Source organism: Saccopteryx leptura, chromosome 2 (assembly GCF_036850995.1).
Source record: "Saccopteryx leptura isolate mSacLep1 chromosome 2, mSacLep1_pri_phased_curated, whole genome shotgun sequence".
Lineage (NCBI taxonomy): Eukaryota > Metazoa > Chordata > Mammalia > Chiroptera > Emballonuridae > Saccopteryx > Saccopteryx leptura.
In genome coordinates, this window is record NC_089504.1 from 328,459,450 (window position 1) to 328,477,876 (window position 18,427).

At 42.3% G+C, this 18,427-nt stretch overlaps 1 protein-coding gene across 1 annotated transcript in view; it reads left to right on the forward strand.

The window, feature by feature from the left end:
• LOC136392265 (probable ATP-dependent RNA helicase DDX52) overlaps nucleotides 1-18,079 on the forward strand; it is a 42,430-nt gene extending 24,351 nt beyond the window's left edge. The window contains exons 6-7 of the mRNA XM_066364335.1: nucleotides 17,012-17,101; nucleotides 18,063-18,079. Of these exons, the coding sequence (XP_066220432.1) occupies nucleotides 17,012-17,101; nucleotides 18,063-18,079 (107 nt within the window). The remainder of the gene's footprint in view (nucleotides 1-17,011; nucleotides 17,102-18,062) is intronic.
• The last annotated feature ends 348 nt before the right edge of the window (nucleotides 18,080-18,427 follow it).

Sequence of the window (18,427 nt, forward strand, 5' to 3'; positions counted from 1 at the left end):
GCTAAAAGTCTCTTTGTTTTAGAGAAAATAAGTTTTGCCAAAAATTATTCATGTTAAGAGCCTTTCTTTTCTACACTTCATTCCCTACTGGTTTTAATTAAATTTTAATCAAATCATTGATTTGTTTTTATTTTCGTAGCTATCCTCTTGTATTGGTGTGTATTGATTTCTGATTACTATTAATTTGATAGAGTTTATTCTCTCTTGAACAAACCTTGTTATAATATTGATTAAACATGATTCTACTGTCAGACAAGTTAAAATCAAAGTAAGAGGACCAATTGCTGCAGACTAAAGGGTAGTGAGCCATGGTAATTAATTAAAATTCTTTGGAACTTACTCTCTGACTGTTCAAATTCTTTTCTTCTTTTTTCTGTGTTTGCCCTAACTAAAGATAGGCTTTCTTTAATTACACTAGAATTATTAGCGTAGAAACAAGTTTCCTTTAATGCTACACATAAGCTACCTTGTTGAAGGAAAAGTAAATCTAAGCCTCTTTTATTTTGTATACAAATAGACTTGAGGCATAACATTTGCTAGAATATATCATATAATAGAGGCTTATTCTGTTACCTAAACCTATTTTTTTTCTCTTTGTACAAACCACTTACAACCTGCACAAACCTGCAACTTACATAAACCCTTGTCTTTCATGAACTTTCTTATCCAGAAATAACTAGCTTTCGTAACAACTTACTTTTTTTCTTTTCTTAAAAGTACCTTTATATCTTATATCTTCTATTATTAAAACTATACAGGCCCTGGCTGGTTGGCTCAGCGGTAGAGCGTCGGCCTGGTGTGTGGGGGACCCGGGTTCGATTCCCGGCCAGGGCACATAGGAGAAGCGCCCATTTGCTTCTCCAACCCCCCCTCCTTCCTCTCTGTCTCTCTCTTCCCCTCCCGCAGTGAGGCTCCATTGGAGCAAAGATGGCCCGGGCGCTGGGGATGGCTCCTTGACCTCTGCCCCAGGCGCTAGAGTGGCTCTGGTCTCAGCAGAGCGACGCCCCGGAGGGGCAGCGCATCGCCCCCTGGTGGGCAGAGCGTCGCCCCTGGTGGGCGTGCCAGGTGGATCCCGGTCGGGCGCATGCGGGAGTCTGTCTGACTGTCTCTCCCCATTTCCAGCTTCAGAAAAATAAAAAAAAAAAAAAACAAGAAAAAAAAACCCTATACAATCCCTTTTTAATCAGACCTCTTAATTTTAAAGCTCTTAACCTTCAGTGACAACTTGTTAGTACAATTTTCTTTTAAAATATGCTTCTTTTTGGAGGTGTCCTCCCCCTAAGCAGCTTGTCGGACATGTGATTAATATTTATAGGTTACTTTTCAGTGTTAGCTATGAGCACATATATTTTTTATTTACCTCGTAGCTTCTCTCTTAGCAAAGGGACTTAAACTCCCCTTCTGCATGACCCACAGCAGTACATGTATTAAATTTTAAGATGACTAGCTCTAGCCTTCCCCTGACCCAAGCTCCCCCCTTTCCCAAAGTCCAATTATAAAAGTTCCATGGTGACATTCCTCAGGCTTCAGTTGTACATAGACCAGCCAGCTTCCAGTTTGTGACTGGAGCAGGGCATGTCGTCTTTCTTAGGGTCAACTTATAGAGGTTGGTGGGACCCATTTGCACCATCTCTGAGGGGGTCTTCAAGGGAGAATAGGGAGAAGGCGTGTCACCCTGCCTAATACAATTCTATATTGGGTGAATTTTTCCTAGTAGGGGCTATATTTAGCTTCTAGTAGAACTTGGGGGAGTAAGTCAGTCAGTCTAGTTTTCACCAGTTTCTAAAATGAATTTAGTTAGGACTTCTTTCAGAGTTTGGTTCATTCCTTCAACTTGTCCCAAGCTCTGAGGCCTGTAAGCACAATGCAACTTCCAATTAATGTTGAGTGCCTTTCCTACTAGCTGTGAGACCTTAGATACAAATGCAGGCTTATTATCAGACTCAATATTAATGGGCAAGCCAAATCTGGGAATATTTTCGTATAGGAATTTCTTAACTGTTATTGCGGTCTCATTTCTCGTAGGAAAAGCTTCTACCTATCCTGAAAAGGTGTCAATAAAAACTAATAGATACTTATAGTGCTGATGGCTCTATCTTCATAAAACCTACCTCCCAATGTTTACCTGGGAAAGCTTCTCTATCCCTATTCCTTTTTACAACTTCTGTTTTGTTTAGTGTTTACTTGGGCACAAATTAGACACTTGGACACTATGCTTTCTGCAATAGCTTCTAAGCCTGGCAAGTAGTAATTTTTCTTAAATGATTAGCTTAGTTTGGCCTAAATGAGTTTAATGTAGCTGACTGATAACCTCTCTGCCCAAGGCTTCAGGTAAGAATGGTCTTTTGTCTGGCAACTCTAACTACCCTTCTTTATTTTTAGACGTTCCTTTTCTTACAGCAGAATTCTCCTCTAGTTGTTTATAAAATGACTTCTCTGTCAATAAGCATTCTGGTAAAGTCACTAAGACTTCTAAAGGCCCTACTGGTTGTAAAGCGACTTCTTTGGCTGCCTTATCTGCTGCCCGATGTCCTTTTGCCTCTGTTGAGTTCCCTTTCTGGTGTACTGGGCAATGAATAAGCGCTACAGTTTCCAGCAACCACACAGCTTCTAGTAAAGCTAAAATATCTTCTTTGTTTTTAATGTCCTTACCAGTAGATGTCAGGAATTCTGTCTCCTTATAGGTTGCTGCGTGAACATGGGCAGTAGCAAAAGCATACCTACTGTCAGTGTAAATGTTGACCTTCTTTCTTTTGGCCCACCTGGGTGAGAGTGATCAGTTCTGCCTGCTGAGCTGAGGTCCCGTGGGGCAAGGCTTCGGCCTATATGGTCTCATCAGGAGTTACTGCAGCCACTCCAGCATATCAAACCCCATCTAGGACAAAACTGAATATCTGTACTTCTGCATTAAATAGAGGTACATCTGGTCTTGCAGTTCGAACAGAGTCTAACACTTCAGAGCAGTCATGCAAGGGATGTTTGGTTCTTCATCAGGCATCAGGCTTGCTGGGTTGATAGCCTGCATCTGAACAAACCTAATGCGAGGCTGATCTATGAGCAGGGCTTGATACTGCGTGATCCTGGCACTAGATATCTACCTAAGCAAAGTCTCTACTGCATGTGGGGCTGTCAGGAACAATTCTTGCCCCATGGTTAGTTTATCTGCCTCTCTTACTAGTATGGCAGTGGCTGCTATGGTCTGAGACAGTTTGGCCATCTAGATGCAAAAGGGTCCAGCCATTTAGAGAGGTAAGCAATAGGCCTGCTCTCTGGTCATGACCCTAAAGTTTGGGTCAAAACCCCTTTTGCTTTTCCCTTCCTTTCGTGAACAAAGAGCTGGAAAGGCTTGGTAATGTCTGGCAAAGCCAGGGCAGGGGCCTCGATGAGGGGCTTCTTGAGGGTTTCAAAAGCTTCTTGTTCCATAGCTGTCCAAATTAACTCTTGGGTTCCTGCTGTACAGGAGTATAAAGGCTTGGCTATCTCTGCAAATGTAGGGATCCACACCCTGCAGTATCCAATTGCCCCGAGAAATTCTCGAACTTGTCTCCTGCTAGTGGGAGTTGGAATTTCAAGGATTGCCTCTATACAACTGGAAGAGGATGCTTCCCCGCCTCAATGTGGTAGCCTAGATAGGTCACCTTAGAGGTGCAGCATTGTGCCTTTTCAGCTGACTCCCGGTGCCCCAGAGTCTGCAGTGTTTGTAAAAGTCCCTCAGTGGCTGTCTGGCAGCTTACCTCTGTTTCTGCAGCTAGAAGCAAATCCTCTACGTACTGTAGCAGCGTGCATTCTGGATGTTCCTGGTGGAAGGCGAGCAGGTCCTGATGTAGTGCCTTATCAAAGAAGGTTGGTGAATTCTTGAAGCCCTGTGGTAATCTGGCCCAGGTTAGTTGTCTTGAAATGCCTGCCTCTGGGTCATTCCACTTGAAGGCAAAAAATGGGCTGACTTATAGGGGCCAGGGGAATACTGAAGAAAGCATCTCTCAAATCTAAAACCCTGTAAATTTTCAAGTCCGGTGACAATAGGCTTAAAAGTTCGTAGGGGTTAGGCACAGTTGGGTGTATTGTCTCAACCCATTTATTTACCTCTTGTAAGTCCTGGACTGGATGACAGTCTTTGGTGCCTGGCTTCTGGACAGGCAGTAAAGGAGTATTCCATTGGGATTGGCAAGGAACATGAATACCAGCTTCTACCAGTCTCTTAATATGGGGGGTTATTCCCTTTTTAGCTTCCCTTGACATAGGGCCCTGGTTGGCAAACAGGCTTGTGAGCCACATGTGGCTCTTTGACCTCTTGAGTGTGGCTCTTCCACAAAATACCACGTGTGGGCACTACCTCGATAAGGAATGTACCTACCTATTAATATATACTTTAAGTTTAAAAAATTTGTCTCTCAAAGAAATTTCAATCATTGTACTGTTAATATTTGGCTCTGTTGCTTGAGTTTGCCAACGACTGACATAGGGTATTCCTTCGCCCGTATGGGGATGGCACTTGCAGTAGACTGAATAACTACTGGGGTTTGATGCTTTGCAAGTCCAGGGGGCTTGGTTTCCGCCCAAACTGAAGGGAATCTATGCTGTAGGTCTGTTATATAGTCATGTGAAACTCCTTGTTCTTCCTTAGTATATATATTTAATAGATATTCTTCTGACAAAGTGCAAGTGACCATAAACCACACCTGACTATCAGCCTCAGCGTGGAACTCGGCAGAGTTATGACTAAAAGAGATAGTAGCCTTTAGTTTTCTTAACAAGTCCCTCCCAAGTAAAGGATAAGGACAGTCTGTAATAACCAAGAATGAATGGGTGACAGTGTTATCTCCTAAATTTACAGTCCACCAGGAAGTCCATGGACAAAGAATTGAGTTCCCAGTAGTACCTTGTATGGGCACTTGCTCCCCTGAGAGCGGTCCAAGAGGGGCAGTGAGAACAGAGTGAGAAGCTCTAGTGCTAGTGAGGAAGTCTACCAGGTAGCCTCCTACTTGTAAAGGCTAACAGGTATGGAGCCCCATCAATCCTCTTTTTTTTTTTTTTTTCTGAAGTTGGAAACGGGGAGGCAGTCAGACTTCCGCATGCGCCCGACTGGGATCCACCCGGCACGCCCACCAGGGGGCGATGCTCTGCCCATCTAGGGCATCGCTCTGCCGCAATCAGAGCCATTCTAGGGCCTGAGGCAGAGGCCACAGAGCCATCCTCAGTGACCGGGCAAACTTCGCTCCAGTGGAGCCTTGGCTGCGGGAGGGGAAGAGAGACAGAGAGGTAAAAGGGGGAGGGGTGGAGAAGCAGATGGGTGCTTCTCCTGTGTGCCCTGGCTGGGAATCGAACCCAGGACTCCCGCATGCCAGGCCAATGCTCTACCATTGAGCTAACTGGCCAGGGCCTATCTTTTAGATAAGGATTCTTGCAGTCTGCTGTGACTTTCAGCTTTGGACAGTCTTTCTTCCAATGTCCTCCTTCTTTACAAGAAGCGCACTGATTCTGCTTAACTTAGGCTTCCTTTTCTTTTTAATCTGGTGTTCTAAAACAGCTACAACTACCTTTGTTATTTTCTTAGTCTGTTTCTCCTTGAGGGTGTCTCTGTTACTATAAACTTTCTGAGCTACTTCAGACAATTGGGAAATTACTATCCCTGGGAAGCTAATTTTTGTAGATTCCTTCTGATATCTGGAGTGGACTGTGACACAAAAGCTAAGTTAACTGCCCTTGCATTTTCTGGTCCTTCAAGGTCTAGAGGTGTGTAGACCCTGTGAACTTCTTGCAGTCTCTCTAAGAAAGCTGAGGGAGTTTCCTGGGGGCCCTGGATAACCTCCGACACCTTCAATAAATTCATGGGTTTCTTAGCAGCTCCCCTGATCCCGGGTAACAGAAACTGGTGAAAAGTGTTCAAAGCTTCCCATCCTGCAACAGTAGGGTCCTATTTAGGCCGGACAATGGGGAACACCTTCTCAAGGTGGTCCCAATTGTCCTCCTCAGAGCCAGTTGTCCCCCGCATAACAGCTTTTCTTGCCTCTGATTTGATTTTTCTCTGTCTTCAGTAGTAAACAAAGTAACTAAAAGCTGCTGACAGTCGTCCCAGATGGGGCAATGTGTGTACAGCATAGATTCTAACAGTCCTGTTAGAACCTGAGGCTTCTCCGAGGTGGATGGAGCCAATGGAAGAGGAAGATATGGAGGGGGCAACCCTGAATCTTCCTGAACAGCTTGTAAAACAGGGACCTTCTTTTCTGATTTTGGGGCTATTGCTAGCAAAACATGATGACCGTTTCTAACAGCACAGCCTTTCAGCCAGGGAGGGGGGTTCTCTACTAGAGCCCTCCACTGGTCTATATATGGGAACTGGTCTGGGTGGCCTGGTGGCTTAGCTATTACATTCTATATAGCTCTGACATCTCTAGGATCTACTGAGCCCTGTTTTGGCCACTTTACCCCAAAGGATGGCCATTCTAGTTCACAAAGAGTTCGAAGTCTCCCTTGCTTAGTTTTACACTATAATCATCAGAAAATCCAATTTTGAAATTTTTAAACATACACTCAAGAGGAGTTTGACTCTTACATTGCCCTTCCCCCATTGTTACAAACAACATGAGTACAAATGAACTTCCCAAGATCACAAAAGGCATCAAGAACCAAAGTTTGTGCCAGTTTTCTAAAATGTCCCCCGTTGGATCATATCCTGGAGAACCAAAGGACAAAGAACTTTCAGACAAAAGGGAAGGGGGTGCCCATGAAGAGCCACACACTGGAAACTCAGGCTCAGGTGCCTGAGCTCTTTATTCACACATTCACTCAGGGGTTTTCAACACAGACAGAATAACAAAACAGAAGTGAAGAACGATATCTCGACAGAAGTAAAATCATAGAGGGACCCTTGAAAATAGAGGTCCTCTATTCAGTGAAGAATGCAGGAAGGAGATCCCAAAGAGGGACCAAAGCAGGAGATCCTTTTGGGATATCCTGTAAAAATAAAAGTGGCAAAACAAACAGAGGGCAAACATATGAGAGCAAATCCAAATGAGTCCTGGGAAGCTTGAGGTGGGACTCAATCCCAGCAACTGTCCCCCGGGAGCACACAGATCCCTCTTCCAGATTACTCTCCACCAATGTCTTGGCACTGGAGAGCCTATTGTGTGAGTTCGATCCTGTCCGATCCTCGATCACAATAGTACAGAGACAGCTAGCCATAGACAAACAAACAAACCACAAATTGCTTACCTCTGGAGGCTTTCTTGTTGACTCCAAATGGATGGATGGGCATGCTGATGGTCCGCGGCTGACTGTTGGCCAGACCGAAAAGACCAGCGGGGCCCTGGAATGTCTCAGGTGGTGCCTCCCCTGCTGGGTTTCCACTCCTGGCAGTCAGGCCGAGGAGGTCAGCCACCCTGCTTGTGTTGCAAAGACAAAAAGACAAATGTGTCTAGAGGACACTTATCTTACTGGGGCTTCAAATAATATGTTGTATCAAACAGCAAGAAACAGACATCTTGCCACACAATCAGTTAGCCAAATTAGGGAGTCTTTAATTAACCAGCTGCGCGACCACATGGAGACCTAAGTCCTTCAAATCAATGTGGCCCCGACTGCAATTTTGAATTAGGTTTTATAGGCAGAATTACATACTGATTGAGGAATGGGGAGGAGAGAAAGCATAGCAGTAAAGCAGAGCAGTGAAACAAGCTTTCTTACAATGTTCGTCTATAGGGTTAATTCAGGGAGAAACATTCTGAGAACACCTGCAACTTTGCAAAGTTATCCCAAGGCCACAGTCGTGAGACCAGCCTCAAGGCCAGGAATAGGGAGTCTTTTCAGAAAAAGTAAGTTCTGCTAAAAGTCTCTTTGTTTTACAGAAAGTAGTATTTTGCCAAAAATTATTCATGTTAAAAGACTTTTTCTACACTTCAGTAGAAGGTGTTGTATATATCTTAATTTTTAAAAGCTTAATTTTTCATTTTGACAATTTAAGATACATAAACATTTTTTTCTAATGTAGAAAAATCCAGTTGCACTCTTACAGGAATTGTCAGCAATAAAGTCTCAATATCAAACTTTGTGTGCACGCTTTAAGCCAATTGCTGATGAGCAGAACGTGACTAAGAGCCGCATTTGTGCCACTTTCAATAAGACTATGACCATGATACAAGAACTACAAAAGCAAACAGACTTGGAAGTAATCCTTTCAATTGATATATTGGATTTGTACAGTTTTTATTCTGAATGTTGCTTTGAAAAATAAATCCTCAGTAACTTTCATTTAATATTCAGCGGTCAGTTTCAACTGTTGATAGAAATAAGATTCTCTTGACTCTCTTTTATTTTATTAGCTTTTATTTTAAAATGAGCATGTAGACTTGGCATGGCTGATTAAGAGGTATGCTGTCTTGGATTATATGGCCATGACTGAAGAGAAAAGATGATAATATTTATTAAATCTGCCTGACTAGACCCTGGCCAGTTGGCTCAGTGGTAGAGTGTTGGCTTGGCACGTGGAAGCCCAGGTTCAATTCTGGCCAGGGCACACATGAGAAGTGCCCACCTGCTTCTCCACCCTTCCCCCTCTCCTTCCTCTCTCTCTCTCTCATTCCCTCCTGCAGCCAGGGCTCCATTGAAGCATTGTTGGCCCTGGGCACTGAGGATGGCTCTATGGCTTCCACCTCAAGCATTACAATTGCTCCAGTTGCAATGGAGCAACACCCCAGAAGGACAGAGCATTGCCCCATAGTGGGCATGCTGGCTGAATCCCGGTCAGGTGCATGTGGGAGTCTGTCCCTCTGCCTCCCTGCTTCTCACTTCAGAAAAAGACAAAAAGAAAATCTGCCTGACTAGGCGGTGGTGCAGTGGATAGAGCGTTGAACTGGAACGCAGAGGACCCAGATTCGAAACCCCAAGGTCACCGCTTGATTGCAGGCTTATCTGGCTTGAGCACAGGCTCACCAGATTGTGAGTGGGGCCACCTGTTTGAGCATGGGATCATAGAAATGACACCATGGTTGCTGGCTTGAGGCCAAAGGTCCCTGGTTTAAAGTCCCAGGTCGCTGGCTTGAGCCCAAGGTCACTGGCTTGAGCAAGGGGTCAGTTGCTCTGCTGAACCCCACCCCTGTAAAGACACATATGAGAAAGAAATTACTGAAAAACTAAGGTGCTGCAATGAAAAATTGATGTTTTTCATCTCTCTCCTTCCTGCCTGTCTGTCCCTACCTGTCCTTCTCTATTACAAAAAAAGAAGAAAAAAATTTAAATGTAAAATGATAATTTAGATATTTCTGTTATGTCATGAGAGATGAATATTGGGGAGGGAAAGGCAATTAAAAAGGGCACAGAGGGGTCCTGGCTGGTTAGCTTTATCATAGGTATGTATGTATGTATGTATGTATGTATGTATGTATGTATGAGAAAAAGCATATTTAGGGTTCAGAACTAGCTCCAAGTACAGGCAACCACTGAGGGTCTTGGAACACATCTTAGGATGACTGGATATGGTTAGGCAGACTTTTAACTGTCTCAGTGATTCTTTAGCTTCCGCCTCCTGTTAGTTCCCTGTTCCAGCCAGCCTGTGTGTTGGTGCTCTGTGACAGTCCTTTTACAAGTCCCCCTTCAGTGTCTCTTCCTCCCTTTGCGTTTGCTCCTACCGGCTTTCGTGGATACTATGCACTGGTTGTTTTCTCAGTATCTGCTCTCCCTTCCTACCCGAGAGTGCTGCTTTTCTTAAGATGTGTGCCGTCCCTCGCAGCCTCATGCCTGAGGTAAAGTTGGCACTAACCTCAGCTTTTCAGTGTGCATTATTGGAAAGGTGAATGGATCTCCCCTTAAACTTGATTCAGGAATGGGTTTGTGTCCCCTGTGACATGTGAGGAGGGAAAGTCCGGAAGTAGGAAATGAGGAAGAGTTTCCTCACCACTGAGAGCGCCCTGGGAAGAGACACTTTTCTTCTTCTAAATATTTTGTATAGATGTGATGCCTAGCACTGCTAGATCTATTTTCCTCTCAGCTTGAGGATAAGCCACCATCAAGGATGGTAGAGCCATGAGAAGGAAAACACGGAGTCCCTACATTCTTGAGCTGCTGAATAAACCAGCCCTGACATCTGCCCTTTTTCTGTATTTCTTTTGCAATGATGATAACTTTTCTTATTATTTATCCATTTTAGAATGTTTCTCTGTTACTTGCAGATCAAAGTATCTTAATTACCCTTCAAAATTTAGCCAAAGTTTCTACTCTGAGGAAACTTGCAGATTATTTTGTTCACGTTTTTTTTTTTTTTAATCAAAATACTTTACTAGGCCCTGGCTGGTTGGTTCAGTGGTAGAGCTTTGGCCTGGTGTATGGAAGTCTCAGGTTCGATTTCCAGCCAGGGCACACAGAAGAAATGCCTATCTGATTCTCCACCCTTCCCCCTCTTTTTTCTCTCTCTCGCTCTCTTCCACTCCCACAACCAAGGCTCCATTGAAGTTCGCCCAGGCGCTGAGGATAGCACCTCAGGTGCTAGAATGGATTCAGTTGTAGCAGAGCAACACCCCAGATGGGTCGATCATAGCCTCCTGGTGGGCATGCTGGGTGGATCCTGGTCGGGCACATGTGGGAGTCTGTCTGTCTGCCTCCCCCCACTTCTCACTTTGGAAAAATATAAAAAAAACATATTTTACTAATATGACATTCAAATGCGACTTCTTTGGTTCTGTTCAATTTTAGTCCTTCAGTTCTTTGATTTCTTGATCTGTTTTCTTCAACTTAATTGCAAATTATTTGGAAGCTGAACATCAAAGTACTTTATATGTGGATAGCCAAATAATCTATCTTTTCCCTGTTTTTCTAAATTTTGTGATCAAATAAATGGTATGATGTGGGTGGAGTGCAGAGCACATTCCTAGAAGCTGTGGCTGATGCAATGCTGTGAGAATACTCTAGCTCCCAGAAGCCTCCTGGGTATACCCAGGAAGGAAGCTTGCCCGCTATAAGGAAGTGACTTTGCACCAACCACGCAGCTCCCTGATATTTTCAGCCATTGGCCATAAAGGACACGCTGTAACACCCTATAGGCTGCACCTGTGTATATAAGCTAGCTTACTTCCTGAATAAAGTGGATCTGCGTCACTGAACCTGGTCCCCGGAGTTGGGTCTCTGCATCTCCGTCGTCCTCACCCCCAGCAGGACTTGTCCACAGTATGAGCTTTTGGAAAGTTGGTGTGATAAAGAAATTGACTAGATTGTTCGGCCTGCAGGGTACGCGCCGCACCCCAGCTCGAGTCTGTAGGAGAGTTGGGGACCTGCCCCTCCAGAGCCCCTGCGACGGTTGGAGCAGACGGGCGCCCCGAGCCGCCAGCCAGGCCCCCCAGCCCAAGAAGTTTGTGCCCCCTCCCCGCGCCACCCGCCTGCCGGCCTGCACACTCACCTCGCCACAGGTAGACCTGCAGGTGGACAAAGAGGCACATTTCTTTTGAGCGCTCCTTTGGTTACTTTTATTAAATCAAGGAATTTCAGGAGTCCAAGAAACTCAACTTTGTGGAGCTAGTAAGTTCCATGTATTCTTTAATACTCTAAAAATATTTTCTGAATGCTTGGTAAATATGGAGAACTTTGATTGTAAACTTGGAATCTTAAAGAATGTGAATGTGGGACAGGAAGATGGCAGCGGAGTAGGCGGATAAACAGACGCCCAGCTCTCAACACCAAACTGGAATACAAATCAATTTAGGAAAAATCAGCATGAAAAACCAACACTGAACTGCAAGAACAGCTCTCAAAATCTAAGGAGCAAAGAGGAAGCCACAATAATCCTGGTAAGGAGTGCCTGAATCTCCTCTGCTTACAGGAACGGAAGCGGGGGGTGAGGCTGAGAGCCCAGAGAGGATTTCACAGAGGAAAAAGAGCAGAAACTACTGCTCACAGCCACTTACCTGGCAACCAGGGAGCAAGGTGGGTTGAAAAGACCAGCTTATCTCCCAAGTGGAAAGGACAAGGAGAGGGACTGACTGTGAGGGGCTAAGGTATGCAAGAAACGAAATAAAAAAGCTGACTCATTCGTGCTGGAGGCGGCCATAGCTGGGGGAGGGACTGAACCTTTCACAAAACAGAGCTGAAGTGCTTCCAGATCAGAGATCTCCAGACATCTATCCAGCTCCAATCAGCGCAACAAGACACAGCTGAAAACAAGAAGTGGGGAGGAGGGGCAGTAACTCAGGTCTCCATGGAGATCTGAGATACACCTTCCCCTACTGAAGCTGAGAAAACACCCTGCCCCCAGTGAGATTAGTTGGTGGAAGAGACCTTCAGCGTCTCAGGTTACAACCACAGCATTCCTGGTTACAGTTTCAAGGAAGCCCCCTGCTGAGATCAGTTAACAAGACTATCACCTGTTAAGAAAACAAACAAATCAAGACTTCAAAGCTGCCCAAATCCGAAAGTGGATTACAAATAATAGCTGATACCAACCCAAGAAGACCTAGAAATAACACAACTGAAAACTGGAGGCAGACAACACCAAGCCTAGACTCAACCAACTCTACAAATAAAACACCATTATGAGAAGACAAAGGAGTGCAACCCAAATGAAACCACAAGAGACACCTTTGAGAGACGAGCTGAGTGATATGGAAATAATCAAACTTCCAGATGCGGAGTTCAAAATAATGATTGTAAGGATGCTTAGGGATCTTAGAACAACAATGGAAGGGCAGTTTGAAAACCTAAATAAAGAAATAGCAAGTATAAAAAAGGATATTGAAATATTAAAAAAGAATCAGTCAGAGATGACAAATACAATATCAGAAATGAAGACCACAATGGAAGGAATTCAAAACAGGATGGATACAGCTGAGGATTGAATCAGCGAGTTGGAGGACAACTGGAATGAAGGCATGAAAGCAGAGAAGAAAAGAGAAAAGAGACTCAAAAAGTCAGAGGAAACACTTAGCTCTGTGACAACATGAAGAGAAATAACATCCGCATCATAGGGGTTCCTGAAGAAGAAGAAAAAGAACAAGGGATAGAGACTTTGTTCAATCATATCATAGCTGAAAACTTCCCTAAATTAATGCAAGAGAAACTCTCACAAGTCCAAGAAGCACAGAGAACTCCATTAAAGAGAAACCCAAAGAAACCTACACCAAGACACATCATAATTAAAATACCAAAGCTAAGCGATAAAGAGAAAATATTAAAAGCTGCAAGAGAAAAAAAAATCACCTATAAAGGAGCCACCATAAGGATGACATCCGACTTCTCAACAGAAACACTAGAGGCCAGAAGGGAATGGCAAGAAATATTCAAACTAATGCAGAACAAGAACCTACAACCAAGACTACTTTATCCAGCAAGGCTATCTTTTAAAATCGAAGGAGAAATAAAAAGCTTCCCAGACAAAAAACAACTCAAGGAATTCATTACAACCAAACCAATGCTGCAGGAAATATTAAGGGGCCTGGTGAAAACAGATCAAAGTGGGAAAAGAATACAGAAAAAAAAAAAAAAAAGGAATACACCTTTAAAGAAGAAAATGGCAATAAACAACTACATATCAATAATAACCTTAAATGTAAATGGATTAAATGATCCAATCAAAAGACATAGGGTAGCTGCGTGGATAAGAAAACAGGACCCATACATATGTTGTCTACAAGAGACACACCTTAGAACAAAAGACACACATAGATTGAAGGTAAAAGGATGGAAAAAAACATTTCATGCAAACAGAAATGAAAAAAAAGCTGGGGTAGCAATACTTATATCAGACAAATTGGACTTTAAAACAAAGGATATAGTAAGAGATAAAGAAGGCCACTACATAATGATAAAGGGAGTAATCCAACAGGAAGATATAACTATTATAAATATCTATGCACCTAATATAGGAGCACCCAAATATATAAAACAGACTTTGATGGATTTAAAGGGCGAGATCAACAGCAATACTATAATAGTAGGGGATTTCAATACCCCACTAACATCACTAGATAGATCCTCAAGAAAGAAAATTAACAAAGGAACAGCAGACTTATTGGAAACACTAGATCAACTCGATTTAATAGATATCTTCAGATCCTTTCACCCTAAAGCAGCAGAATATACATTCTTTTCAAGTGCTCATGGTACATTCTCTAGGATAGACCACAAGTTAGGGCACAAAAGTGCTCTCAACAAATTTAAGAAGACTGAAATCATATCAAGCACTTTCTCCGATCACAACAGCATGAAACTAGAAATATATCCGAGCAGAAAAGCTCAAAAATTCTCAAACACATGGAAACTAAATAGCAGGGTGTTAAATAATGAATGGATTAAGAATGAGATCAAAGAAGAAATAAAAAAATTCCTAGAAACGAATGACAATGAGCATACAACAACTCAAAATTTCTGGGACACAGCGAAAGCAGTGCTGAGAGGGAAGTTCATAGCACTACAGGCACACTTTCAGAAGCTAGAAAAAGCTCAAATAAACAACTTAACCCTGCATCTAAAAGAATTAGAAAAAGAACAGCAAGTAAAGCCCAAATGTAGTAGAAGAAGGAAATAATAAAGATCAGAGCAGAAATAAATGACATAGAGGCTAAAGAAACAATACAGAGGATCAATGAAACTAGGAGCTGGTTCTTTGAAAAGGTAAACAAGATTGATGAACCTTTAAGTAGACTCACCAAGAAAAAGAGAGAGAGGACTCAAATAAATAAAATTAGAAATGAGAGAGGAGAAATAACAACTGATACAACAGAAATACAAAATATTGTAAGAAAATACTATGAAGAACTATGCCAAAAAACTAAACAACCTAGATGAAATGGACAAATTCCTTGAAACATACAATCTTCCAAAAATCAATCTGGAAGAATCAGAAAACCTAAACAGACCGATTACACCAAATGAGATCGAAACAGTTATCAAAAAACTCCCAACAAAGAAAAGTCCGGGGCCCGATGGCTTCACAACGGAATTCTACCAAATATTCAAAGAAGAACTAACTCCTATCCTTCTCAAACTATTTCAAAAAATTCAAGAGGAAGGAAGACTTTCAAGCTCCTTTTATGAGGCGAGCATAATTCTGATTCCAAAACCAGGCAAAGACAACACAAAGAAAGAAAATTATAGGCCAATTTCTCTGATGAATATAGATGCTAAAATCCTCAACAAAATATTAGCCAACCGGATCCAACAATATATGGAAAAAATCATACACCATGATCAAGTGGGATTTATTCTGGGGAGGCAAGGCTGGTACAATATTCATAAATCAATCAATGTGATTCATCACATAAACAAAAAGAAGGAGAAAAACCATATGATAATTTCAATAGATGCAGAAAAAAAACCATTTGATAAAATCCAGCACCCGTTCATGATCAAAACTCTCAGCAAAGTGGGAATACAGGGAACATACCTCAACACGATAAAAGCCATCTATGAGAAACCCACAGCCAACATCATACTCAATGGGAAAAAATTAAAAGCAATACCCTTAAGATCAGGAACAAGGCAGGGGTGCCCCCTTTCACCACTCTTATTTAACATAGTCCTGGAAGTCCTAGCCACAGCAATCAGACAAGAAGAAGAAATAAAAGGCATTCAAGTTGGAAAAGAAGAAGTAAAACTATCATTATTTGCAGATGATATGATATTGTATATAGAAAACCCTAAAGTCTCAGTCAAAAAACTACTGGACCTGATAAATAAATTCAGCAAAGTGGCAGGATATAAAATCAATACTCAGAAATCAGAAGCATTTTTATACACCAACAATGAACAGTCAGAAAGAGAAATGAAGGAAACAATCCCCTTCACAATTACAACCAAAAAAATAAAGTACCTAGGAGTAAACTTAACCAAGGAGACTAAAGACTTGTACTCGGAAAATTACAAAGCATTGATAAAAGAAATCAAGGAAGATACAAACATGTGGAAGCATCTACCGTGCTCATGGTTAGGAAGAATAAGCATCATTAAAATGTCTATATTACCCAAAGCAATCTATAAATTCAATGCAATACCAATTAAAATACCAATGACATACTTCAAAGATATAGAACACATATTCCAAAAATTTATATGGAACCAAAAGAGGACACGAATTGCCTCAGCAATCTTAAAAAAGAAGAATAAAGTGGGAGGTATCACACTTCCTGATATCAAGTTATACTACAAGGCCGTTGTACTCAAAACAGCCTGGTACTGGCATAAGAACAGGTATATAGATCAATGGAACAGAACAGAGAACCCAGAAATAAACCCACAGTTCTATGGACAACTGATATTTGACAAAGGAGGTAAGGAAATACAATGGAGTAAAGACAGCCTCTTTAACAAATGGTGTTGGGAAAATTGGACAGCTACCTGCAAAAAAATGAAACTAGATCACCAGCTTACACCACTCACAAAAATAATCTCAAAATGGATAAAAGACTTGAATGTAGGCCGTGAAACCATAAGCATCTTAATAGAAAACATAGGCAGTAAGCTCTCGGACATCTCTCAGAGCAATATATTTGCTGATTTATCTCCACGGGGAAGTGAAATAAAAGACAGGATAAACAAATGGGACTATATCAAACTAAAAAGCTTTTGCACAGCTAAAGACAACAAGAACAGAATAAAAAGACAAACTACACAATGGGAGAACATATTTGACAATACGTCTGATAAGGGGTTAATAACCAAAATTTATAAAGAACTTGTAAAACTCAACACCAGGAAGACAAACAATTCAATCCAAAAATGGGCAAAAGAGATGAACAGACACTTCTCCAAAGAGAACATACAGATGGCCAATAGGCATATGAAAAAATGCTCAACATCACTAATCATTAGAGAAATGCAAATTAAAACCACAATGAGGTATCACCTCACACCAGTCAGAATGGCGCTTATCAACAAAACAACACAGAATAAGTGCTGGCGAGGATGTGGAGAAAAGGGTACCCTACTGCACTGCTGGTGGGAATGCAGACTGGTGCAGCCACTGTGGAAAACAGTATTGAGATTCCTCAAAAAACTGAAAATCAACTGCCTTTTGACCCAGCTATCCCACTTTTAGGAATATACCCCAAGGACACCATAGAACGGCTCGAAAAGGAGAAATGCACCCGCATGTTTGTGGCAGCATTGTTCACAATAGCGAAGATCTGGAAACAGCCCAAGTGTCCGTCAGAGGACGAGTGGATTAAAAAGCTTTGGTACATATATACTATGGAACACTACTCAGCCATAAGAAATGATGACATCGGATCATTTACAATAACATGGATGGACCTTGACAACATTATACGGAGTGAAATAAGTAAATCAGAAAAAAAAAAAAAACTAAGATGAATCCATACATAGAAGGGACATAAATATGAGACTCAGAGACATGAACAAGAAGTGATGGCAACAGGGGCGGGAGGTTGGGTGAGGTGGGAGGGGGTGAAGAAGGAGATAGGGGTTAGGGGAGGGGAGGGGCACAAAGAAAACCAGATAGAAGGTGACAGAAGACAATTTAACTTTGCGGGAGGGGTATACAGCACAATCAAATGTCAAAATAATCTAGAGATATTTTCTCTCAACATATGTACCCTGATTTATCAATGTCACTGCATTAAATTTAATTAAAAAAATGCTTACTACCACGACAATAAAAAAAAAAAAAAAAAAAGAAATTAACTAGTTGGGTCAGTGGTAGAGGGTCAGCCCGGCATGTGGATGTCCCCAGTTGGATTCCCTGATCAGGGCACACAGGAGTAGTGACCATCTGCTTCTTTACCCCCTGCCCCTTTTCTGTTTCTCTCTCTCTCTCCTCCCCCTTCTGCAGCAATGGGTCGATTGGTTCAAGCAAGTTGGCCCCCAATGCTAAGGATGGCTCCCTGGAGCCTCACCTTAGGCACTAAAAATAGCTTTGTTGCCAAAATAGGCAGAGCATACCCTCCGGGGGAGCTTACTGGTTGGATCCCAGTAGGGAGAAAGTGGGAATCTGTTTTTGTCTCCCCACCCTTCACTAAAAAAAAAAAAGTTAACTAAATTAATTCAATAGCCTTTAAAGGTTTTTTTTAAAGTGCAGTTGAATCCTTTAAAGGTTTTTGAAATACTTTGTCATGTCATTTGTTTTCTAGCTGTCACCACTGATTGAAGAAAACTGCTGTACAGCAATTAAAATCTCACATGTCAGACTTATGAAAAAATGGAATTGCCAAAAGGACCTCTAATTGTAAAGAGATAAATTCCAGAGAAATTTAGAAAAATGTCTTGTTAGCATATGGAATGTTTGAGACTTCCATTCACCAGACCAATGCTCTACCACTGAACCAACCAGCCAGGGCCTAGTAGAGTATTTTGATATAAAAAAAGGGAACAAGCCCTGGCTGGTTGGCTCAGCGGTAGAGCGTCGGCCTAGCGTGCGAAGGATCCGGGTTCGATTCCCGGCCAGGGCACACAGGAGAAGCGCCCATTTGCTTCTCCACCCCTCCGCCGCACCTTC